The sequence below is a fragment of the Ixodes scapularis genome, unplaced genomic scaffold, assembly GCF_016920785.2.
Source record: "Ixodes scapularis isolate PalLabHiFi unplaced genomic scaffold, ASM1692078v2 ptg000324l_1___fragment_1__unscaffolded, whole genome shotgun sequence".
Classification (NCBI taxonomy): domain Eukaryota; kingdom Metazoa; phylum Arthropoda; class Arachnida; order Ixodida; family Ixodidae; genus Ixodes; species Ixodes scapularis.
Window position 1 is genome coordinate 502,024 of NW_024609966.1, and position 27,009 is coordinate 529,032.

Consider the following 27,009-nt stretch of genomic DNA (forward strand, 5'->3'; position numbering starts at 1 on the left):
CTTACCCATGTCCACTGACAATGCGCTTGCAGTTGTTGCAGCCAGACTCCCGTCGGAATTGGGTCAGGAAAGCAAAGGAGTTTCTGATCCTCTCGGTTCGCCAAGAGGATCAGAAGCAGCCGCAGCGTGAAGAACGACATTCACGCTTTCGCATTCACAACTCGTAACAAGTGCTTAAGTGTCTTCGGAATTTTTTTCGGCTCTCTCGCTTTTATCTAATTACTGCTTAGAGACTTCTTACGTCACTTCCGGTTAGCCTCGAAATCGAAACAAACATTGTCGTCCGCCATCAGTGCTTTGGCACCATGTTGGAGGCATTCAGTGTCTTAAGGCCCGTTCACACTCTTGCGACTGCTTGCGACCTCTTATACCTGGGTTCCTTAAAACTTCTTAAACCAGAGAACACACTGGCGCCATCTATTGGGAAGCAGTGTAAACTCGGCGGTCCAGCATATTTTTTTTTATTTCTCGCGCAATATCCTTTCTTTTTTGGCTCGAAAAGCTTTTGTCAATGTTATAAATGAGCCTTTCTATGGGTATTACGCACATTTGACCTCGGAAATCCCGCAAAACCTTCGCTTTTGTGAAATGCAGTTCTAGGGTCACCGCATAGATGGCGCCACAATGTCAGTGTTTCCCTCATTCTAGAAACATTTAAGAAGTTGTAAGAGATCTCGTCTCTCTCAGTCGTACTCGGTCGCAAGAGTGTGAACGGGCCTTCATTGCGGCAGCAGTAGAGCCATCGAATCACTCGTTCCCCTGGAGTTTGCCCCGCTCGCGTTTGATGATGAAGCAAATTCGTGGCGAGCAGCTATTGGAACACAGGTCAGAATAAGCGTGACTTGCGTTTAACATCCTCAGACGGTACTTGAACGTGCGCGTAGAGTGCCGTCGCGAGGCGAAATATGCGTCTGCTAATCATCTGTGGTGATCGACAAGAAAATGACTGTTGCTACGTATACGTGAAATCGCTGGGGGATAATGTGCGCAACTTGTCAACACCGTAGCTGGTCCTCCAACTTTTTGACTGACTTCACAGATGAAGACAGGAGCTGTCGCGCAAGTAATTTCGTCCGTTTTACTTGTCCCAGTTAATCACAAAGAGATCCTTCACCTGACAGGAAGTGCAGTCCACGAACCCTTAGCTAGTACAAAGCTTTCTTGTCAAGATTGTGCTGGCGTATCCCTCGGAGCCATTCATGATGCCAACGAGCCGATTGCTCGAGCACTGCCTTGTCCTGGTTTCTAATGATTGTCAGAATTCTAAAAGAAACAATACTGCTGGCCGTAGCTCCATTTTGTCGCCGACTTTTAGGGTTGGAACAACTATTTGCGGTGCAACTGACCATTTTAAACCTCGAGTAAGCAGACAAACTATTGCGCGAACACGGCCCCAAAGCACACATAACATAGCACAACATCGACGAACGCCTCCAACATGGATTCCGGCAGGCTTCGGTGAGATTTCCGAACCAGAAGTAGCGTTGCATCATGGTCTCGTGCCAAGAACCCTATATATATATATTTTTTTTTTTTTTTGTGTCCCATTCACTTTGTTATAACGAAAGTTTACAGTAGTTGCCTGCATTGCATTGCTACAATTTGTTTAGTCTTTTTTGTTTTATGTCTTTCCTGTCTTGGTGTTTATATAGACGTCTGCAAGCAGCCGTGCTTCGAGAGCTAGTCTGGCCACCGTGGATGGAAAACTAATTGTTTGGGCGCCAGTCTCGAAACCGTGGGTACGCCTGACCAATGCTTGACTACCAGACGAGCTACCCACACAGGCAGCAAGATGGCGGCGCCCAGAGGCCGTACTTGCAAACGTCTATAGCAGGGGTGGCCAGGCTGACCTGACCTAAGAGCCGCAAACAAAACCACGAAACTTCCAAGAGGCGCGCAGGGGGCAAACTTTTGTCTGGAGTTATAAACGAAACTCAAACTGCTTTCAATCTACCCGAGTTAAAAGCCGTCCAACTGTACGTAAGGTAGCAATAGCACAAGACTACGAAACTGCAACCCGTCTTTCGATTTAAAACGCATTTCATTTCTCTTTTAGGAGAAGAGCTCGTGTGACCGGGAGGGTGGGTAGGGGTGGTGGGGGAGGGGGAACCGGGAGCCGCACTTTAACACGTGAAGAGCCGCAGCTTGGCCACCTTTGGTCTATAGAATGCTGAGAGTATAGACAAATAAATTAATTTTCACGACGATTCCAAGATTTTTTTTTCGTGTCCCGTTGGTAAACACAGCAGGGTGAATATGTAGAAAAGAGAAGACGTACTCTTCAACACGTGGTGAAAGGAAAAGCTGAGGCAAGATACGGCTTCCCTCGGGGGTCTGGAACGTCACTTGGAGGATGGCCGTGTCTTCCGACAAGTTTTCCTGGGGCCACAAGAACACTTCTTGAGACAGAGTATGAGAAACAGCAGCACCATAATACATACATAGCACAACACAATTAACACAAAAAAGCGAGCGGCAGTTTTTGTTGCTTTTTTTTCCTCAGAATTGAAAGGTCATTTTCAAAACTGCTAGTCTGGTGGCAGATGCTCATTTGGGACACTAGCCTAAGCAGCAAAATTAGCCCTTTTGAAGTAAGATACGAAAAAGTGATGGTGTTTAGTATGTGCTAAAAGTGCTAAAAGTGCTGCACAGTGTACAGTAGTTGTACGTGAAAAGGAGATGTGAAACTTTTTTTCTCAATCAATCAATTAACGTGGAATACATTTTAGCGCTTGAAACACAAGGACACAAAGACGAGAATGTGTTCTCGTCTTTGTGTTTTGAGCGCTAAAATGTGTTCCAAGTTCCAAAACCAACTAGCCCAACAGTCTACTCCACTCAGTTAACTCAATTCAGAGCTATGTTTGAGATGGTGCTGCTTCTTATGCACCGCACCACAAAAACAAGCAGTCGGAGCTGATCGCACAAATATATGGGGGATTGAACGAGGGTCTCTGCACATTGTTATCCACTTTAACCCCTTAAGTGCCACATTTTTTTCCCCAAAAGTACCCTAAAAGTGCCAGATTTTTTATTTTTTTTTATTTTGAATTTTTATTTCTCTAGCATTACACATATAATTTGAAAAGTTTATTACAAAAAAATCAGCTCGTCCGTGGAATTGAGGGCTACCGAAAAAACCACTGGACGAGCTGAGCTCGTCCATGGCATTTTTAGCCCAAAAATGGCCGACGAGCTCAGCTCGTCCAAGGCACTTAAGGGGTTAATAAGGTTTTGTGGAGTTACCTTCTATTACTAGTATTACTATTTGCTTTGAGAATGCAATGTGGCATGTTATACAGAAGTGCGTGTTGTGTGTCAGACCGAAACCCCCGGGGAATGCGCACATCCGCACTCTAGGACAGGCAGGAGCTTAAACAATTTTTATAACTACCGGAACCTATTCAACACAGACATCACCATGTTAGTATCTTCCAGCAAAGAGTGAAAACTGTTGAGAAATACAGTGGCACTCACCACAGAAAAGGAGAAGGCTTATATTAGGAGTCTGAAGGGGAAAGGTGCTCATACAGCTAACACGCTTTGAAAGTAGAAAGTTACCAAAGCTGTTGCCTTTTTCCTCCGGCCTAAATCTACTGGCCGAAATATGCAAAGCCATAACAGAGAGAAAAAGGAATGTTTCGTGCACCCTAATGACAGGGACTATAGAAGAAAGTCAAAGTGTATGTACAAACAAACTATTATGCTAGATGTACCGGGTGTTAGGGAGACAAAAAAACCTGCAGTTTTCTCATCGTAAAAGTGATCTATGCATCGCTCAACACTCTGTAACATTTGAATCAGATAACAATAAGTTCCGAGAATCTGCCATTTGTTCCCAACCGCCAGCATAACATTTGGCCGGAGACTAAGCATTCAACAAGTACCGTAACAGTACTTTTTGGCAGTGATAAAGACACGGCTCTATTTACTCACAAATACCCGGTTCTTGAAACTAATATACCCTCGTTTGCCACAAATGACGAGCTTTATGCCGAAAAAAAGTAATATGTATATAGTAACCCACTACTACAACAAACATCCATTTTAACAAATGTTTGCCATATTAATAGCTTATTATAAGTGGACTGCCACTGATGCTAGCCAACTATTATCTTATATACAGGGTGTTTTATTTTTAATGGCTAGTTCTAATAAGTTGGGCTCTTGTATATAGATTGCACAGTAGATGCTCTAGAAGCAGTTGAGAAAAGCAAGTGCAGAAAAATTGAAGTACAAGCCCTTTGCAGTCTATCTATGCTTAACTGAATCAAGTCTTTTGGCCACGTGGAGCGATCGCAAGCGCAAGATAAGAAACCTTTGTGAAGACTGGAGGGAGCCTGGAGAAGTCGACTGGCAGTGTGATCCAGAACCGAACTGCGCTGCCAGGGTTCTGCAACAAGAACCAAGGGCACACATTCACTCCTGGGATGGCGAGCACCCACCAAGTACTCCGGCGGACTATAGAGGGGGCGCAATGGCGGACAAAAGCAGGCCGCTTTTATCGTTCGGCAGGCGAAGCACCTTAGATTTGTTACATTTCGGCATGGAATCAACGTTTTATATAAAAGCGAAGCGATTTTTATTTATTTATTTATTGATACTACTGTCTCCTATTTCAGGAGACGTGGTAGGAGTGGTTTACAACATATGGTGCACAAAAACAACAATAAAAGACAGCATGTAACAAGCACAAGGATATTCATTCTAGCTGATCCAAAAACACACGAAGGATTAAACATGTGAAAAAAATAAGAAAAAAAAACAGTGTTATACAAAGACTATCTTCATTGCAAAAAATTAATAAAGGAGCATCAGATACAAGAATCACAAAAATCGCGGAGTTTATTAAAGAAGCTTACTAGAATGGAAAGTTGGGCGAGTTGGTATGGATCCATTTTGAAAAACAGCGCAAATAACACACGGACAAAAAGGAGCGTCCGTGTTTTGACAGCGCCTCGTCCTGTGTGTTCTCTCCTTCTTGTCCGTGTGTTATTCACGCTGTTTTTCAAAATGGATTATGAAAGAAGGACGACTCTGGTGATGCTGTTATTATATCGCTTGGCAGGGAGTTCCAGTCGTGAACAGTCCTTGGAAAAAAAGAATACTTAAATGCATTAATCCGACAGTTAAATTCTTTGAGTGTTTTGCAATGATAACTTTGCGTGGGATAATTTTGAGGTGCGGGTGAAATATATTTAGAGATGTTGATTTTGAACCGGTTGTTTAATAGATTAAATAGGAACTTCATTCGGATAAACATGCGCCTATGCTTTAGTAAGTTCACCCTAGAAAGGGCGTACAGTTCAGAGATGGGGTATTTTCACTGGAATTTATTATGAATGAAGCGTAAACTTTTTCTTTGAACATTTTCAAGGACATTTATGTTGGTATTTGTAAACGGACCCCAACCACCGAAGCATATTCTAGGATGGGTAATATAAAAATTTTATAGGCTGTCAATTTGTTATCAGAAGAGGCATGCTTTAAATTTTGTCTTAAGTACCATAACTTGGATAGTGCTTTGCACGCAGTAGACATAATATGAGTGTTCCAGCGTAGGTCATTCGATATAATGACACCCAAGTATTTATAAGAAGTAACTTCGGCTAGTAAAGTGCTATTAATGGAATAAAAAAAAAGAGATGGCTTAATTTACGAGTTATATGCATTCGAACACACTTCTTGACATTCAATGACATCTGCCACGAGTCGCACCAGTGCAACATCTTGGACAAGCAGGTGTTTAGTAGAGTCTGGTCACTTATTTTATTGACTTCTGTAAATAAAAGAATGGTGAAAACCCCTTTAGACGGGTTTTAAGGACGGTGAAAACCCCTTTAGACGGGTTTTAAGGACGGTGAAAACCCCTTTCTACTGGTCAGTGTGTAAGAGTGACACGGTGGCAGAATAAAAAGAACTATACTTTTATCTATGCCTTTTCAGCTGAATTCATACATTTGGCCAAAGCCAGACTTTTGGTTTAGTTTAGGGGTACTCAATTTTGAGAGATGGAAGGTATAGAAAATCCTGGAGCCCCTTCGTAGGGTGACGAGCTATCGTAAAAAAACAACTAAATATTGTCCGAAATTACGGTCAGTGTGCAGGTGAGCTGGTGGAAGCTCACAATGATGATTTTAACCTGAGACTCGGGTTAAAATCATTGTGGTAAACTTCCACCAGGAGAGACGCTGTCTGTTCCTGTTACTTTCTCTTCCACCGTAAAAAAAATTTCCTCCCTCTGCCCCAGTCTCGGGCTAAAATCATTGTGGTAACTATTGTCCGATGCGCTTCGAACGCCGTCCTCGGGTTCACGTTTGAAGAAGACGATGAATGACAACGATAGGTTGGTAATCTTCTGTAGCCAAGTACAAGTGGTTTAAGGGTCCAACTCCTTGGGACTGCCATCGCAAGCCCAAAACCGAAGTGAAGGAGCTCCATCTTGGCGCTTCCTCTGAGACAGAGTATCGAAGAATTGCGGCTAGTTGCGCACCGCACCTTGGTTGTAGCGGATCCGCCAGATTAGTCTACAGGCAACAAAACAATGGTCCAAGTGCAAGCGAGCTAGTGGTAACATTCTTTTCAGACAGCAAGAGAAAGCGTGGTAGCAGCAGTTGTTCGAGAAGCCTTGGGAGGGTGACGGCAAAATACGACCAGACTGCACTTTGGCAAGAAACGTCGTCGACGGTGGAGAATAGAGTTGTTCAGCTAGGCATGCATTCCGATTCATAGCTTGTTAGAGGAAGCGCGCAGATGACGCATACACGTAACGTGGGCAGCACTTGTTGGATTGCATGAGCGACCGTCGTAGCCGTTTTGCGCTGAGCACGAGAGATGGCGCAGCGGCCAAGGTGCGAGAGCGGAAACAGTGGGGAGAAAGCGGGGGAAGCGAAGGTCGCGGGGAGACGGCGAGGCTTGGCTATACCAGCGATACCGCCGATACCGCTGCGCGCGAGTTAGTGAGAGGATTAAGTGTTTTTAGAGAGATTGCTCGTGACCGAGACAACCAGAGGTAAGGTATGTCACAAGCTTATTATATTTTACTGTATTTACTTGCACAGTGAACACACTTTTTTTTCCAAGAATCAATGCAAAGTTGGGGGGGGGGGGGGGGGGGGGGGGCGTTCATTACGCAAAGTAAAATTTTTGTGTCCGTATTTACTCGCATAATGAAGGGGCCTTTTATCCTAAAAAATCAATGTAACTTCTTATCTCAACTTCTTATCTCTTTGGGCCTAGCGCGCGACCCCATAACCATACTGCGCTGTGCAAAAAAAAAAGAAAAAAGTTCCTCTTTGTATTTTTCTCCTAGTTCCTGTTTTTTTTTGTCGTTGTTTTTTTTTTTTTTTTTTTGCCGTTTTTCGCAAGCTGTTTTGTTTGCTTAGGTGAGGGCTTCTCCGCTTCTCTTTCTTACCTTCATGCACGCGGCGCGCGACTCCGTAACCAAACTGTGCTGTGCAAAAAAAGAAAAAAAAAAAGCTTCTCTGTTTTTTTGTTTTCTCTTAGTTCCGTGGGTTGTTTCTTTTTTTTTTCTTTTTGCCGCCTTTTGCAAGCTGTTTCGTTTGCTTGGCGTTGCTTAGGCGAGGGCTTCTCCGCTTCTTTCTTACCTCCTTGCGCGCGGCGTGCGACCCCGTAACCAAACTGCGCTGTGCAAAAAATAAAAAGAAAAAGAATAGCTCCTCTTTGTTTTGTTTTTTCTTAGTTCCGTGGGTTGTTTTTTGTTGATTCTTTTTTTTTTTTTTTTGCTTCCGATGAATTTTTTTAAATGCCTTTTGCAAGGCCTTTTGTCCGCCCACGCTGCCCATGCATTCGCGACCTCGCTGCACCAGGATAGAAAAGTGCATTCATTTCACGTGCGTGGGGGGAGGGGGTCAAAATTTTGACGTCCGAGTTGGGGATGCGTTTAATACGCAAGTGAAAAAAAAAGTCTAAATTTTGAGAGCCGACTTGGGGGGTGCGTTCATTACGCGAGTGTGTTCATTGTGCAAGTAAATACGGTAAGGCTAATATTGCTAGGGAACCTACACAAAATTATGTGTGAACCCATGAATGCGTGTTCATGCTCACTTAAAGGGATACTGAAGCGAAACTTGAAATACACCTATTATGGTCAGAAATAGGTTCAATATGATCAATGATATTCATAAATCATAATCGCGTGTTTGTATTTTGAACGGATGGCTATATTTTTCACCCTGATGGGCCCGATTGGGCGCGCGCTCAAAAATCGGCCATCGGAGAGCGCGTTGCGTCTTGGGATATTGGGCGCATTCGTGACGTCACTTGTGCCGGTCGGGAAAGGCTACGGCGTGAATGTTGTGGTTACGAGCGTTGCCACTTGGTGGCGCGTCGACGATTTACGACCTGTGACAACGTGGCCGTTTGAGATGTGCAAGGGCTGCACCAATACCACCTAGAACACAAGGCCTGCGCGTTTCCTCCTCTAAACGTCATCCCTAGTAGATCCCCTCAGCGCCCCCTAGCTAGCCCGGATGAGCAACATCGTCTGCTACATCGTTTGCTCCATCGCCTGCTTCGGTGGTTTGCGTAACAGATAATGAAACAGATGCTCACGCCGAGTGTCTCTTGCAAATAGCATACGATGAAGTTAGACGTTCACGTGGAGCGTCAAATGCATGAGCGAAATTGCCTTACTGCTGCGCGAAGGGCTGAAAAGCCCTTCGTTGGACGCTGGACGCTGACACTGAACGCCATTTTCGAGGGCGCTGTTTATACCTCGGGTAGCTGCTTCGAAGCGTTCTACCGCAGAACGAGCGCGCGCGCTAGAAATGCGCGTCTCAAAGCCAGGAGCGCGTGCTAGCTCGCGCTCCTGGCCGAGGGAGCGTTCGCGTGCACGTCGCAAATGCACTGGAAGCTCGCTATCAGCTCGCGCTCAGCAGTCACCCACACAGCTGCGGCCGCAAGTGAATGCGACGTAGTTGCGACGCGGCCCCTACTCTCGTCAAGCTTCGGGCTGTTTGCCGCTTGGGGCGGGTCGGGGATCTACTAACGAAACGTCATGCGCAGGCCTTGTCTTCTAGGTGGTATTGGCTGCACGCACGCTGCACCACGGGACCACGGCAAGTCGGCAACCACGGCAGCACTGACAAAACCAGCTCTGAGGCCGGATTCTCAAAGCGAATTCACGACGAAAAAAGTGCGTACGACAAATTTGAGAGAAAACCCGTGCTCTCGAAACGAAATTGTCGGAACCTTTGCGCAGGTTACGACAGAATCCTACGACAGCTCCGAAGCTGTCTTACGCACTTTTTACGATCTAATCAACAAGGCCGACAGCGTCGCTCTGTTACTTGGTATCGGCCACCAACGGACATTTATTTTTCTTCGTGCTCTTCTCGTGCGTCCCGACTTCAACCAGCAAGAAAAAAGGAAGGAGTACTTAAAACAGACCACGATCAAGAACACAGGATCCACAAACACACGAGAAGAGCTATAACAGCCACGATTCTGCCGACCGAGCGAGCTCGGCAGAATATGGTAGGCCTAGCAGCAACATCGACTCGGCGCACCGTTGCTCCGGCGGTCCTTGGCCAAGACCGTCTGTCCATGACCGGCTGGCCTGCTGAATGGAATATGCCCGCGCGACCCTTGTGGACCCTTACCGGATGAGTAGTTTGATCCCTGAACTAAATTTCAGAGGTCAATATTTTCCCCTTGTCATCTCGATCTCCTTGTTTTCCGAGACAGCGGTGACGAACGCTGTCGTCGAAAAGGGACTCTCATTGATTCTATCCTTGGCAACTCGGTATGTACACTCTGTTATTAGTATGCCATTTTTATTCTGACTCGACGCTACGTCAGTGTCGAGCTATAGCAGTTCGTAAGAGCTACGCGATGTCGGTCTAACCTTTCTTTGCCGAGTGTCATGTCAGTATCGAGTTGCACTCGTAAAAGAGCGGTCCACAAGCGCTTACCGAAACGCGGTCTAACAGAGCGAATCCAGCACTTCGATCAAACGCGCGTGTCCGCTCCGAGTGTGAACAGGTATTTGGCATTTGCGTGGCTCTTGCTGACACCCTCGTAGTTCAAACATATCCTTTTTAACGTCGGCTTGCAGCTCGCGACTCGCAGCAACTAATACCGGCCGTGCCAGAAGCATGCTCGGGCCGTGTCGTGCAAAGAGCCGCTGGATGGATGGATGGATGCTACTGGCTATACCCTTTGTATCGGGCGGCAGCTTGCGCCACCTAGCCTACGTCTAATAAAGACAAACATTTGATTCCCCCGCCCTTCTAAGCCAATTTTCTCTCCCCCCCCCCCCCCCCCCCCCTCCCTCCCTCCCTCCCTCCCTCCCCTCCCTCCTAACTATCACCAGGTAGTGCGGGATATCGCCAGGCTGACCTTTGGGGGATCGGGCAAAAAAACTAAAAACATCACCCCCCCCGCCTCTTCCCCCCGGCGAGGGAGGAACGCAACGAGAACGAGCTCACTGTGGCCAACTACGCTTTGGCTTTCTCCGCCAAGGCTTTGCGAACGCGTTCAGGCCTAGGCGAATTCTGCCGGCACGCCGTATTGCCGCAGAACGGCGCTGCTATTTTGGCACAAGTGATGTCACGAGAACTTCCCCCCATCCACCAGATGAGAATTTGAAATCGTTTAATTATGTTTAAAATTAGTTCTCCTGTGTTTTACAGCGCAATATTTATATTTCCGAGGTGGTGCCTGTCCCTAGCCCATATTTATGCAACAAGATCGGCGCTAAAATTTCGTTTCACTACCCCTTTAAAGGGCAACTCCGCTTAATTTAAAAAATTTTGAGATAGTGGCCGATTTTGCTTTTTGAAGCACTCAAAAACAATCCCCGATCTTATGTTTCGAGAAAAATAAAATATTTTTCGTGTAATTTTACTCTAGCCATGATCACAAACCGAAACCCATAGAGATCATATACTAACTCTAGAGGAAAAGGTCCGCCATTTTCCCATACATTCTGGCTGCCGCAAGCGGCGGATCATGCAGGCAGACCCTCTGGGTCCCAAACACGGTTACATCATCAGAGCAGTTTCGTGAACTTCAACAATCCTCGAACTTACCGGTGGAAAGATATTCGCGTTCCTTTCGAAGCTTTTTATTTGCATAGCGCGCAGATGTACGGCCTCGCGTTAACGCTAAACTAAACCATATACCCGGCTTCGCCGGTGCGGCGCGGGTGGGCGCGGTTGAGGAATACGAAACTGCGCAACCAATAGATTTCCGAGATTTCGACAGAAGGGAAGTTAATGCAGCGTAATGAGTTTATTGCTTTTTATAAGCGTTAGAATAGCTCATAATTTAGTTTACAACGTTAAATTATCACTGCTTATATTGCTAAGAGTTTTCACTCTTCGCGTTACCATGGCAACGTTGCTTTCTTTCTCTCGTGTTCTGTCGCTCTCTTTTGCGTTCGTTCACTCGGGACCCAGGATGTCGGCGCACGGGATTTGCCACTCCTCCTCACCCACCTTTACCCCCCTGCCGAAACCGAAACGGTGGCAAAGCCGGACAACATTGTATATTCGGCATCACTAAGCATGTACACCCACGTGATATACAAGGGGAAGAAGGAGCTCCCCTCTTATCAGGATCCTCCTTTGTGCCTCCTGGATTAGCACAGGCGTCGCTATTCTCCTCCCAGAAGATTATAGAAGATTAACCTGTCACTCAAAATTCTTACAAAAGCAGCTTCCCTCTCCTCCTTTTACTTGGTGTTCAAAAGTATGCGATGTAACACAAGCCGCGCTCAACGAGGCGATCGGCCTATCAGTAGTATCAATAGTCGAGCGCCGGGCCGGCCGAGCGCGTCACTCACGTCTTTCACGGCGCTGGCGCCACCCGTGCTCTCCCCAAGAAAAAAAACAAAATTGAAAAAAAAAAAAAAAAAAAAAGAAGCTGTACATGTTTGATGACGTCGCGGACGTGCCGGGAGAAGGAATTTGGAGGAAGCGGAAATGCAGCCGGGCAGTGTTGTCTAGCCCGCACGTCTCATCCAAAACCAGCGGATTCGTGCTTGTCAAACTTTGACAGCGATTTTAATGAACTTCTAGGCGGAATTCCGTCGTAATATTTGCCATGGGGGTTTTGTAGATGATAACAAAGAGAACTGTATAGTTTTGCACTACTGGAAAATAAGCGGAGTTGCCCTTTAAAGTGATGCTGAATGAAGCAAAGACTCCGATTATTGTTTGTGCAATAATGACAACTCGTCCGACTTGTTAGCACGACCAATTTTTCGCAGGTGGTAGGTGAACTGCAAAAGCAAGGTCTCGGCATCATTAGTTTCTGGTAGATGGAAGAACATACTTTCATACCCATCAATACACCATCGCGATCACCTTTGATAATACTGTTTATAGACCCGTCAACCCTTTTTTTACTCGTCCAAATATTCGCGAGTTCGTTCATTAATAAATGGCCTAAAACTGCGCTGAAATTATACAAATAGGAGCGTGCGATAAACATTGCTTCGTTATATCCAATATTTTGCTACTCCCGGACAGGTTACAAATAGCCTTGACTGTACCTTTGAGACTCAGAGATGGCAAGAGTCATCAGCCAGGTGGGACACAGATTCAACCGATGGGCAACCAAGACACTGCTGCCTACCAAGGGAAGAACCCAATTTATCTGCCCAAATATCACTCGCGACTAAACCATGCAGCATAAAGCTCTAATTGCATTGCGAGTGCTCTGAACGCTGGAAGAATTTGCAACCCTCATTATGTTCGAAAACCCACAAAAGCCACGAAAATGGGCTCACGCTTGTTCCATGTGCTTCGACTGGCACGTGTGCAGTGGGTTCCAGTCACATGACTTCCTGCTAGACCTCTTACCCAAATGCAGTACAATGCAACTCCATACAATAAAACAGTTTGCCCACCAACTTTCATTGCTTTCAGAGGCTTGGGGAGTTAAAGGGATTGTCCGGTCAAATTTTGTATTCGAGAAAACAATTGAATATCATTGTTATTGCCTCGAGACGCATCGTACGTGCAATATCTGAATTTTATATGGCCCTCTGCGTGAGTAATTAAATTTATACTGCTCCAATCGCATTCTAGCGTAAACGCGGTTTTCGTTGGCAACATTGAAGCTCTGACGTCACAAAACACAAAGCGAGCATTTTTGTCTCGTCGATTGCCTGTGAGTGAACGCCTCAGCGTGCTTCGTTTTTGTTGTTGTGCTCGACTTGTTTCGTGGTTGGGTGAGATTTTTGTTGCGCGGTTGGGTGCCATATCCACCGGGCAGCACATGCGAGCCAAGACATGACGTTCCGCACTTTTCCGCGAGACGTGCAGTGACGAGCAAAGTGGATCGTCGTCGTGCGTAGGGACTGGGTTCCCGTCAAGATCGAGATCTCGCTTATGCAGCAATCATCTCACAGAAGAAAGCTACGAGCTGAGCTCTAAGCGGACAGAAGGGTTGTAAGCTGAGGTGTGATGCTGTGCCAACGATATTGAACTACGTCCACCCACTCCTCGCCCAAATCGGGCCAGTCAATTTAGGTCTGTTCGATTCCCCTGAACTGGCTGAACTAGTTCAGCGTCCGTGCAGAGGCAGACGACAAGGGCAGACGGCGATAGCAGACGACACTCCTCGTCCGCCTCTGCTCGCGGTACCATTTTTCGCAGCTCTTGCTCAAATGTCTGCAATGTTTAACAATAACGCCGATACGGAGGTTGCATTTCCTCTCATTTATGATAATAACGTACCCGCGGTGGATGTGGAATTGAGATCATAACCGAGGGTAGGAATTTGGTTGCTTGTGATATTCTGAAAGCGTTTTGGGCACCTGCTCGCGTAGGTTTGGCTCCCTGTGGTGAGTGTTGAAATATTGGCTCACGTAAATTGTTTCTTTTTGATGCTATGCGGAGATCCACAGTGTTGATATTCTTACTTACAGACACAGGAAAGGTATTGCCCTCATGATAGTCCCCGCCTTCAGCTGCTCTTGGATGCATACTGAAGATCCGATACATTTCAGAGGTCTGGGATTTAGAGCGTTGACACTCGCGTGTCAAGCTGAGCTAATACTGAGCTAATAGCTGAGCATAATACTGCATGCTTTGTCCGCTGGTATCTGTGGACGCCCACTAACGGGCCTGGGAAAAACGCCGAGAATCGGCATTTTTGCCGATTATCGCTTTAACTTGACGCCGAAGTTACGGTCGTTTATAACTGTCTTGGCCAAGACGCTACCGTCAGGCCTTCCTCTTCGAGGTGACCGGTATACCGACCGCGCGCTGCCGCCAGCGACTCCCGACGTAAAATCATCCTGATGCAGCGAACCTATCGTCGAAATGCAAAGATTCCCTTTGAGGGCTTTTGCCACTACCAGAACTTCCTGGCTAAATCGAACATACCTTGATTATGCAGCGAAACCAAAACCAACAGTTAGGCCATCTCGAAATGATACCAGAACTTGTATTTAGCACGCGTGCAGACCGATATCTGTTTGACCCGCGTGTGAAAATGGAGCCTGACTACGATTCGCCAAGCTCGTCCAAGTCAAGTGACGACATGCATTTGAACGGTTCGCCGTTTGCCTTCGGCCCGCGGACATCGCCTCTGGGGGAACGACCCGTAGCCTCATCACCGATCCAAAGGATCCGCCGAAATATGTGCCCAGATGCCGCTTCGTGTACCTAGCTGTGCCACTTCAAAGGCGAAATCTGCATCCTTTGCTTTGCAAGCGCCCCTAGTTCGATCGGCGTCCGTCGCAGTTGTGTTTGCGCAAAACAGCATACGTTTGCTCGAAGCTTATGGCTGTCTGCGAGTAATATCTGCTAAAAGGCGGGACTTTTTCTGCACGTGCTTGGGAACTGCATTAAAAGAACCGTGTTTCAGTAGGGTACTGCTAGAGCACTATATAGCTCCTTCGGAGCAGAGTAGCGCAATTTAGAACGCCGTCTCTCGGCGACTAGCGGCGAACGCCCGGAGGTTCCAACTGCGGTCAGAAATGCATGGAGAACGTGAGAAAATCGTTGTTTCTTCAGTTTTGTGGGGATGTGCGGAATGGAAATCATTTTTGACATAATAATGAAACATTTTAGAATAATATGCGATAAGTTTTGTGCCATACAAGGACGTAACTTTTTTTTAAAAATTGCCTGAGCGGCATCATGCAGCAGACTACACGGCGACGTCACACCATTCACGTGACCCGCTCCGGCCAACCCGAAAAGCCCATCTCCGCTGCGAGCAAAAATCGTCTGCTTCAAACGCCATTGCCTTGGAAATTGCCTTCTCAAAATTTGCACATGCATCCGATATTATTAAAACTTTGATTAAAGTGTTTAGTGCTTTACTAACTTCACGACAGACTATTTTTTTTGAAAAGTGTGAACTCGCCGTTTATTTTTTAATCAGCCGTGTTATGTCGATCTCCATGTATTCTCCCATAGGGCGGGCCGCCTCCTGGAACCCTGTGTACCACGTGACTCGCGCCGAGCCGCTCTGTCGGCCATGTTGTCGGCAAAACACGGGGTTCAAAGGATTGCGCTACTCTGCTCCGTAGGAGCTATATAGTGCTCTAGGTACTGCCTAGGAGACTATATGATTCGAAACAAACTACAAGACACCCGTCGACCAACGCTTGTTATCCCCACCATCCGACAAACCTTTGTGTTTTGTGACGTCACGCAGCACCTACGGATGTCAGCCATTGACACTGGCGAAATTTGGGGTGCAGTTTCGTACATAGGCTTATGAATTGTTTAGTTAATAACGGGAGATCATATACCAAAATAAAAATGACGTTTGTCCATATGAAGGCTCGCTCGATGTAACGAGCGCAATAACTTAAGTACTTCCGGTTTCGACCGGACAATCCCTTTAAACCTTTTAAATGTGACAGCATTTCCGAGCAAACCCCATACACTTTTGCATCTGTGGCTTGGCTTGTAACCAACGAAGCAGGCGGGCATGCATCCATCATATGCCTACTTCGATTGCGAATACAGGGGTGATGTGCCTAACAAATGCGATAGAATATATTAGCTTCCAATTGACAAATAGAGTTGCCAAGGGGATTATTCAAGTTCAAATTTTATTTGTTGTCACATCATTTTAGATGACAATGGGGGACTTTAACAAAAAGCTGCAAAGTAACAGCTAGACGAAGGTCCCAGCCAGTGTTTATATACATATTATTAATATTACTAAAGTGAGAGAGAAACATTTGAATTGCAGTAATTATACAACAAAATCCGTTGATCGGTCGCCCGGGAGGCCCATCTGCAGGAGTAGACGGTTAGATAAATAAATTGTGCGAATTGGATTTAAATGTGATAAGGGACCTTGCGGAAGGCAATAAAAAATAAATAACCTTAGAATTTGTGCGGCAGCTGCTAAGCAGTTTTAATTAGTGATGGACCGAATCTGCCGAACTTCAGATTTGGCAAAGTTCGGCAAATGCCAAACTTTTGCAGGAAAGTTCGGCAGAGATTCGGCAAATGTGTGCGCACACGCGAGAACGCGACGGCACGCAACGGAGCCGACGGAGCCTTGGATTGCAAATGGACGCCGTGCAGTGGTGCAGTCGTGCTGTAGTCGTGCGGTTACCATCGTGCAGGGTGGCACAACCAGCGGTTACGGCGCGGTGTGGGGTAAGGAACACGGTAACTGCGCGTTTGTGAGCGAGTGTGGTTCTCTTCAATATTTTCTGCCGCAAGAATAGAAGATCGACCAGTAATTTACGTTTTCGACTCACAAGTGAGACATTGGCCGACAATTACTTTAAAGCTCTCCTCGCATTTATAACAATTCTGTTTTCGGCTCCCAAGTATTGTTTGTGCGAAAACAAAATCATATTCCTTTTTCAATTGGTGTTATTTTGCGATTTTAATGTATCTGCATAAAACTAAACACAGAACTATAATGCTTGACATTGCACATCCGACGTTCACTTCCTATCTTCCGAAACGTTTGTGTTTGTCCTAACACCAGAAACAGGCATTTTAAAGGTTAAAAAATGAGACGTTGCAAATATGGGACGCACACTCTCATGCAAAGCTGACGTGAAGTGACTCAAATCGGAGAACATGCATATTTACAATATTATTATTCTCCCTTCTGGTGAAGGCTCAGCAACCGTTGCATTCGTTTCCGCACACAAAACGGTGACTCCCAGAGAAAGCAAGAACGCAGCGTTATTGCCTTCATTTGAGCAATGTACACACACATGCAGGCTTGCGCTGGTGATACCTCAAAACCGAAACTCTCGTAGCGTGACTCGTGACTGCGCCACGCTCGTTTCTACCCAACCTCGTTGTCATGCCACTTCTGCAAGGAGCCACTAAAATTGCCAGTAAACACACAAAAACGACACCGATACAATTATCTTGCAGAATATCACCTTATTTAGTAAACATGTTGCATTTAAGTTAAGAAAAAAAGAAACAAAAAACCTTTTTTCACTAGAAAAAACGAAATATCAACGAGTCTGGTAACAACATATTTTTGCCGAATCTTTAGAAAAGTTCGGCCAAAGTTCGGCTTTGCCGAATCCCAAGATTCGGCACCGAACTTTCGATTCGGCAAAAGTTTGGCCCATCACTAGTTTTAATGTTTATGCGGTACAAGATGGGGGAAAACGCCATTAAATTTGAAGGACAATCGGCACAGAGATTTGAGCAACAATGTTTTTCGGACAGCCTGGAGAGAGTGTGGGCCCTTACCTTCCTGTTTAGGTGGACCTGGATGTTGGTCTCTGGGATGTCGGACTGGTGCACAAGAGAGGAGTACTCGAACTGGAGACGGGGAAAGTCGTCCAGTAGGGAGGCCTGGTGCTTGCGGTACTCGTCCAGCATCTCAAACACCACCTTCACCAGGGCCCCGTCATCGTCTGCATCCCAGTCCCAGAGCCCCTGGAGACCAGAGCGAGACCGGTCAGGGGACGTGGGCACCGAGACGCGCTCAAAAGCTGGTGCCACGAGCGACCGACACAGAAACACTTCCACCGGTGAAATGGAAAAAATTGGCAGTCTCTTTTTAATTTCCCAAAGGCATCCAAATGCACAGCACTTGAAGGACCTCATCGCATTTCTTCTGCGGGCACAGTAAGGAGGCCACTGAAGGACACGCTGCCAGCAATTTGTAAATTTATAAAGCCGCCACATGACCCAACGTCGTGTCATGATGTCACACAATGTCGCAGACCAAGGTGAAAGCCAAGATGGCTTTCACCTGTTGCATCCTTTCATGTTTGATTTTAAAATTTGATTTAAAATTTGAGCAGCATGCTTTCCTAGCCTCAAAGATTCTGGCAGTAGATCAGCCACGGTGTAGAGCCATTGGAGATCACAGTTCCAACACCATCATTGTGTTAGGAACAATGAATATCAGACTGCATACCCATAGAGGATTAGAATGACTGCCTTGTCGCTGTTTTCTTTATACACTTCAGTTTCTCTTGTTTTATTAAAAAGGCGAGTACGCTGGCAGCGCGATGTCATTTTAATTATTGTTATCACATCAGGTCAGGGCCCAAGTCTTATAAAGAAATCAAACGTAAAAATGGCACTGCAAAACTGAGTTTACGAAAAGCATAGAGCATGAGGTGTCTTCTCTATTAAATCTTGAACCCCCCCTTCCTTCCTTCCTTCCTTCCTTCTTCCCCCCCCCCCCCCCCCCCCCATCTATCTAACTTTGGCCCCCGGCCTTACCAGTGTCGGCTATCTGGCCTTGTGCTTAAAGGAGTTTGAGACCACTGCACTAGAGTAATGGGAATTTGAGACGAACGAGACGAAAATATAATAAACTCGGCACATACAAAAAATGGGCACCAGATAGCAATATCATTCATGTCCCTCTGCACAAAAGCAATATTTGTGCATCATTAACTACCAACGTTGAATGTGTCCTGTGTTTGTGTCGACTTGTCGACGAAATTGATGTGACTTTCTGCACAAGTCTCTGCACATAAATGCAGGAGGTCCACGTCGCAATATCAAGACGATGCAAATAAATTGCTTCGTCCAAAGTGGGCCAGGCTGGATGCATTTGCATGCAGTGCCTTGCACACTGATCTTGAAACTTAACGACCTGCCAGTTTGTCGAATGACAGTTCATCAATACATTGTTTCGTCGACACTGCAATGATTCATAGACAGTTCGTTTTGTCAAAGGGCTTCTACACGTTTCGACAAAACATCACGGACCCTTTCAGGCTGCACTTGCGCTTTGCTTGGACAATGTTGTGATTGTATTGCCCGTTTCGCAGTGTCGAAATTGCAATGTTTATCCGTGTTGTGATGTTCCGCGACGACTGGTGGCAATCAGTTCATCGAACGGCGTTTCATCGACAGATCGTTTCATCAACAAATTGTTTCATCGACAGCTCAGATTAGCTTTTTTTCTGTAATAACCTGCATCATCAGACCGTCGCCGCGAAACGGTGTGTATGGGTGGGTCAGGTGAGTTAACATATTTTAATGAACCGCCGCAGACTGTCGCCGCGAAGCGGCGTAAATGGGGGAGCCGGATGGGTTAACGTGCGCCCCAGTGATACACGCGCGACGGAACGTCCCTACAGTGAGTCGACGAAACAACGTTAGTGTCGACGAATCTTGTGTCCATGAAAAGTTGTCCACGAAACGCAATTCCACGAAGAGTTTCAACGAAACGATAGGAACCCCGCGATGACAGCGTCACTCGGCTTCGCCGAAACTGCTGGAAACTCACGGGTATGTCCTCAATCTTGGGCAGGAACGACATGTCGTCGAAGATGAAGTCTGGTGGGAACTCCGGCCTGTGCGCCTGGAAGATCACTTCCCCTTTGCGACAAAAGAAGGAAGTGCCTCGCATCATTTAAGGAACGTAAACGACGGTAGAATCGACGTCAACTTACATGTCACCGACTGGCCAGCGTAAGGCAGTAGCAGTTTGAACCGGTCACAAAACTGCCTCGTACCATCTCTGGGTCCGCTGCAGGCGAAAGCGGAGTGACGAGTTTGACTCAAATGTAAACCACGTTAGGCAATTAACGTTTCTCTAGAACAGTCCGCGCAAAGGTCGTCACCAGCGAGGAATCTGACTGTCTTACATTTCTACGGGCCGAGAGGTATTTGTAAACACTCACCCTTCGCCCGCGCTAATGACACGAACTGCATGCGTGGTTTTAAGGTTCTGTACTGCGTACTCAAGTAGTGCTTGCAGGTAATTTCGAACGTGAGGCGCAAAGGAGGAATACATGTTTCGAAAATGTGTGCGTTTAGCAATCTTGCAGGCGTTCAGATACAAACACTCCTGTCTGCTCCCGCTTGGCTTCCGCCGCAAGCCGCCTTCTAACAAATGGAAGTCGCCATTTTGAAGTGAGGCACCTGGTGGAAAACTACACTAGTAAGAAAACTCGCAACTTACACATAATTTTCACCAGAAATAAGTGGTAAGTATTATATTTATTAATAAAATTAATTTAAATACTGAGCAAGCAAACCAAACGAAAGCAGGTATTCGTCATATCTGTCATATGACCATTTTTGACTCAATGGAGTTGAGAATGTTAACTCCTTGCTCGCCGTCCCTGGTTCTGTCAGTTCTGTCCAGTGTTGCCAGGTCTACTGATTTATCAGTAGATCTACTGATTTCGTTCCAGGTCTACTGATTCACTGAAAAATAAGAAAATCTACTGACTTTTTTTAGTAAACATATTAAAAATTTATTATTAGGCCCCCTCAGTTCCCAGGGTCACCCATCAAAGGAAACTCATATTCTCCCACAATTAAAAACGAAGCACTGGCTGGACGGCCCAGAAACCCAACCTGTTCGAGCGATTTAGCCGTATATTCATATCTATTCATACAGAGCAGGTTCGACCAACGTTGGGTTCGACGGTGACATCCGGGCCAGAGCCATATAGGGCGAGAGTTTGGCCAGTCTATGATCTCGCCGCCGTAACGTCTCCCTCCCGAGTGAGCCAATCAGCCTGCGGCGCAAAGCGAGAGGTGTGAGCGCATGCGCATGAACTCTCGGCTGCTTCCAGCTGAGCGGGGAGTGCCGCCATTTTCATTCATTCGCCCGGCAGTATGCATGGGATCGACATCGAAATTTCGGTTGTTAACTTTTATTTGTCAGGCTTTGGCAAGAAAATAATATAATGTTATTCCTCGGTGGCTTAAAAAGCTAACGAATTAAGTTTCTCCACATGCGAACGCAAACTTTGAGTCAGGCGAAAAAGATATAAGCCCGCAGCAGACGACGCGTAGCCTCGACAGTGCTCCGCGCCGACAGCGTTGCGTCAAAAACCTTCCACAGCCCAGTAATGAAAAATGGCAGCTTGCAGAGGACATAAAATGAACATACACGCGCGCACTTGCTGGAACGTCTTGTTTTGGTTTCGTTTCACTAATACCGACAGGTGGATGTCCCACTGGCGCCCTCATCTGTTGATCCCAAAAGTGGCTCAGTCTTGATTTCAACGAATAATCCTCAAAATCGCAACACCAGTCAATGCTGATACTCTCTCTCTCTCTCTCTCTCTCTCTCTCTCTCTCTATATATATATATATATATATATATATATATATATATATATATATATATATATATATATTTTTTTTTTTTTTTTTTTCACGGTGCCGTTTTACTTTGTTTTTTTATAAAGAATTACTCGAGAACTGTTCTTGTTTTTCCGTATTTTATTTGTGTTTATTACCGTGTTATTTTTTGCTCTATAGTATTTCTTCGAAAAATGGTTGAATGGTAATGGCAAATGATGCCAAAATACAAATTTCGTAGAATCTACTGATTTTTGTGCAAATCTACAGACTTTTTGGAGATTAATCTGCTGACTATTTTTTTATTCGTCTGGCAACACTGGTTCTGTCTTCCCGAGCTTCCCGAGCACGTCAGGCGAGCATGTGCTTTGGTTTGAGCGTTTGGTCGAGGCTCTGGTTTGAGCCGTTTGAACAATCATCAAACTCAATGTCTCTTTTTATTTAGGTTTAGTTAGACTTTAGTCAACAGGCTGACTGTGAGCTAGCCCGTAATGTAAAGCGAGCAACAAGGCCATGGAGAAAAAGAGAAAAGCCACGGCAGAACTTTTGGGTAAGATAGCCTTTTCCGAAGGTTTGCGGTGAAGACGTGAACTGGCCAAATGTGCTCAAGTTCTCTCCTTGTGTCAAAAAAGGTGTCGAGCCAACCAACGACGTAAAGAAGCAAGCCACCGATTCTAGCATGGAGCTCCAGAGGTCTACGTTAGAGCCCATTCTAGCAGATGAATATCTTCGGACTCTTGACACAGGTATGGCCCAAGTGATCCTATGCGGGGCACAAGTTCGTCTGCTTCTTTTGCAGGGGTTGTGGTGACGTCAGAACGCCGAGCTCCGATTGGCTCTGATTGAAGGATAGGGGGTAAACTTCAAGGCAGCTTGCTGTGAGGTCTACCCACTATCCTCCAATCAGAGCTCGGCATCTGTCTGATGTCACCACAACCCTGCTCAAGAGGCAGACGAACTTGCGCTGCGCATACTCCGTTCACCCTTAAATGTTTGCGCTTTTATTTCTTTGTTTAGATGTGGTCTATGTTGTGCTGGCCGCCCAGAAATACTAGCCTAGATTAGCGTTTTTCGGCTGCAGGCAGAAGAGTTAAGAAAAATAATTTTAAAACAAGTTAACTGATCTCAAAATTGTGTCTGGTGGCGGTCTGTGAAGCTCTATTAGAATGCCGTCACGTCATGAATTTGTAAGAAGCAGGACCAGTTCGCAGCACTATGGCTCTCTTGTGGAGTTACTTAGTCCTGAATGTGACTTGGCGGAGAACGCTCATAAGCTGAGACTTCAGCCAAAGCTACAAGCGCGGTCGAGCTAGTCCGCTTTGATTTCTAGAGCGAGCGCTCGATCGTTCTGTGAAACAACGCTTCAAAGCAGCGTCCTCGAGCTCTCGTAGTTGTGACATTGGCTGCGGTCTCAGCTCTACAGTGCTTCTGTAACGTGCATTCCACACCATCGAGATCGCCATTCTTTGCAGACGTTAGGTAGGAGCTTGATATGGAGGGTGCGGGGATCTCTGTCAGGCTAACCGCCACTTCTGGGTACTGACAGTTATTTTTATTTACTGGTTCCCTCAAGGACCTACTTCTGCGGTGTGAAACTAATATGGTGAAGCGAATGCTCGTGGCACATAAAATACTGGCATGGCCGCAAATGATGTTACGGGTCAGCTATGTATAGACGCTTTCAGGCAGCTTTGCATGGGCGCCGTAATAACCAACCTTCAGTTTTTGTTTCCTCTCATTCCGTTTGCTTCACTTCATCATTACCACAACAGGACAGGTTATTGCCACTTTAGGTTCTACTGCGTTCTTCTCCCCAGCATAGGCCTCTGTGGACTTTTGGTTTCTCGGTAAAACAAAAGAAGGTTGACTATGGCGGCTCAATCTGGCATTTGTTTAAAGCGTCTATAGGCCGTAGGGCGCACAGTCCTCGGATATTACTGCTAGGCGAGATTGTCACGCGTTGACACCACCAAGTGGCAGGGCTTCCAACTACAGTACCCTTGACCGTGCAAGAACTTTTTGACGTCGCGAGCGCAATGCGCATTGCGCTTCACGCTGGCCGACTTTGAAGCGGGGGGTGGAGAGCTCGCGCTCTCGTGAGCTCCGCCTTCAGCGCAAGCTCACTGGCTTCCGCAATGCTTTGGTTGCACATGCCTGCGCGTTCACACTTGTGTTAGCAAAAGCAGAAAGCTCGCGCTGAAGGTGGAGCTTGCCCGACGCACAAAAAGAAATTTCTGGCAGTAGAATTCTCTCCTTTCCTTCGTTTCTCCCTCCAATTTTCTTCTCACTTCTTTATGTCCTTCTCGCACCCCAAGCCTGAACAACAGGGATTAGTCAGTATGGTGGAAGCTGCGTGCTCGCCGGATCAGTCCTATGTCTATCTTTAGCCATGTGATTACGCTTCCGTCCATACACACGCGGAGGGAGCGGGCTCAGGTGATGAAAGAGAGGTGGTTGATTGGTCCGGCGAGTGCGTAACTCCCGCAGCACTGTCGGCTTAAGGGTCAACGAAAAGTTTTCTTCTTTTTTATATAGGGCAGGCGGCGTTCAGCTGCTAAGTGCGTACTGTAATATCCCCCCGAGAGATGTCCCACCCTTGAAAGACACCCCACCTCTATTTTTGGCATGATTTGCTATTTGTTCTGAAACACCAAAACATAGCCCACTTTTAGTAACTGCAGGGCCCTGACCAATGGTGACCTCGGCAATAGCAGTGTTCCTTAACCACGGCGGGAGATAATCAAACATTGCTTACTGGGAAGGACAGTCGTTTTTGGTTCATCGCCCCTTCCTGCGATCACAAGTTTCAAGAGTCACAAAATCTAAAAGAAGCATTTTTTTACTTTTGTTTTTATGGGACGCCGAAAGGTAGCCTACACCTTATTTTCATCCACTTTCCTATAGATTTTGGGTGCACTATCTCTCAGGATATTACGGTATCCTTACTTTTTAATGCGATGGCATTATTAAGCTACTAATCACAGATTTCTGTCTATCTGGTATCTGGCCTCCTCATGTGCAGTAGGTATGCACAATAAACCATTTCAGCCTGGTGTCTGCTCCCCATCGGACTGCGCGTATGTGGAGCGGCGGTACGCACTCCTTCACATTCGCATCCTCTTCGAAGGACCTGACGACCTTGACGTCGTCTTCGGTGTCGTCCCCTAGAACGTCCTCTAGGACGTCATCCTAAAGTTTGTCCTTGAGGTCGCCCTGAATGTCGTCTTGGAGGTGAGTCTAGATGTCACCTGTTTCGTCTTCCTAAGAATGACATCTAGGACGACCTCAAGGGCGACTTCTAGGGTGATATCAAGGACAAGGATTTAGCGTCGTCCTAAAGGACGATGCTAAATTTAGCGGGGAGTTCTCTGCTAAATTTAGCAGAAAAATTGACGTCACGACCCATGCGCTAATGCAGTTTGGTCGCTAAATTTGGTGGTGTGTAAAGCTACTCATCACAAATTTCTGTCTATCTGGTATCTGGCTGCCTAATGCGCAGTAGGTACGCGCAGTAGTCCATTTCAGCTCAGTGCTTGCTCTCCATTGTGCTGTACGTATGCAAAGCGGCAGTACGCACCCCTTCACATTAGCACCCTCTTCAAAGAACCTGACGGCCTTGACGCCGTGCTTGATGTCATCCTGGAGGACGTTCTTGAGCTCGCCTTAAATGTAATTCCTGATGTTGTTTTTGACGTCGTCCCAGGAACGACCTCGAGGACGACCTCCAGGGTGGTATTAAGGACGACAAGAATTTAGCGTCGTCCGACGACGCTATATTTTAGGGGGGTTTCTCCGCTAAATTTAGCAGAAAAATTTGTCACAACCTATGCACTAATGCAGTTACTCCCTCAAAATTTGGCGGTGTGCAAAGATAAATGCTATCGCATTCATAGATGATTGCCCCTGTGGTTTCTACAAATTCGCGTCAACCAACAACTTGCTGCCCTGTATTTATTTTTCTTTCATTACGCACCAAGCTAGGTTTTCGCGGAACGATGTACGTTGAAGAGCACAGATATGTCACCAACAAATGACGACGACTCGCATGTAGTGATGCAAGGATAATACTACCGATAATGGAAGCCAAATTTATCGATTGATAGTGAAAAAGCTATATAGATAGTGCTATTGATAGTAGACTATCATAAAACTATCGATAGTCGACTATCGTGAAACTCAATAGCATATGCTATCAATAGTCGACCTTCGTAAAAATGTTTCTAGTCGAATATCGAGAAACTATCGATGACTCACACGACCTGGAAACCCTTGTCTCATTGAACCGCATCACAGTTTACGCCCAACAAAGTCGCATCCCTCGACGCACAAAGGCGAAATATTTATTTTAAAAAAATCTGTATTCTACCGCGTTTAATATTTGTGCCTAGAACATTAACTGACATTCCCAGAAAACACGATAATAGTTTCATCGTCAAGACCAATCTACTAAGATGAGAAATTGCAGTTTCCCCCGTTTCTCCCGTAGAGTCCCATTCATTAGCTGGCGTCAAGCGATGGCTGCCGGTGGTGCCACTCAACCCCAGCAAGACAAGCCTCTATCTGCGATCAAATCTACTACAAAGAGATCAGTTTATGGGACTACAACACCCCTCCGCCCTCCCCGGCACCCAAGTCATGAACACTCCACCCACATCAACCCCCCTCAAAAAAATACCTGGCTACACCGCTGACTTGAGCAAACAATGCGCAGCATTACACGCACACACACAAAAAAAGGATATGGGTAAACCAAAAGACGAAAAAAATCGCCAAGTTTGCATTCCTCCACACGGCGCTTGCAGAAACGGCGGCTGCGTGATTTACTCACAGCTCTGCCCACGTCCCTAATTAAAAACACAAACACAAAAGGAAATATAATTCGCAGTGCGCACTCCCCGAAACCTTGAACACGGTTGAAAGAAACGGGGTCATGCAAGTAGTCCGTTGCTGCGCTCTAACACAAGATGACCGCCATTGTGAAAAAAACTATGAAAGGTTGCTCAGAGGTAGATGGCACGGGATAGATAGCAAAAATCTATCGGGAAAGGCAATTTTCAGGCTTCCACCGAAATGCAAACTTGATTGTCCTATTTCCTTATTGAAATACATGGAAAGAAGATCTTGTTGAAGATATGTTAAGAAAGAAATTACCTTCCGCAACGCCTTGTCAGAAAGTCGATTAGTGCTTCTGTTTCTTTCAGAACTGCTCATGTATGGCAGGTTGAAAAAAAAGGACAGTTTGAAGCAATCCAAGCTCCCGTAGAAAATCGCTAGCCCCAAAACCGGTAAATGTGCGACCACATTTCAAATTGTTTTTTTATCCTCCTTTTAATAAAACCATCCCAAGTCTATCCGTCTGGTGGTTGCTGAGCGGTCGGATCAAAAAGTTGCTATTGGAAATACATGGGGCCTGGGGAGCTGCGATATTTTTTTAAGGGTGAACGGAGTATAATCAATACTCTAAGATTGATGTCATTAGCCTTATTGGGGCTTGGGCCGCCAGCAAACTGACTAA

General features: G+C 46.1%; 1 protein-coding gene across 1 annotated transcript in view; it reads right to left on the reverse strand.

Annotated features, from left to right (window-relative positions):
- LOC120843000 (BRISC and BRCA1-A complex member 2-like) overlaps positions 1-20,290 on the reverse strand; it is a 33,179-nt gene extending 12,889 nt beyond the window's left edge. The window contains exons 1-6 of the mRNA XM_042287801.1: positions 20,078-20,290; positions 19,847-19,923; positions 19,681-19,772; positions 17,676-17,864; positions 4,319-4,393; positions 2,279-2,379 (exon numbers count right to left, since the gene is read on the reverse strand). Coding sequence (XP_042143735.1) covers positions 2,279-2,379; positions 4,319-4,393; positions 17,676-17,864; positions 19,681-19,772; positions 19,847-19,923; positions 20,078-20,190 — 647 coding nt within the window. The 5' untranslated portion in view covers positions 20,191-20,290. The remainder of the gene's footprint in view (positions 1-2,278; positions 2,380-4,318; positions 4,394-17,675; positions 17,865-19,680; positions 19,773-19,846; positions 19,924-20,077) is intronic.
- Between the last annotated feature and the right edge of the window lie 6,719 nt (positions 20,291-27,009).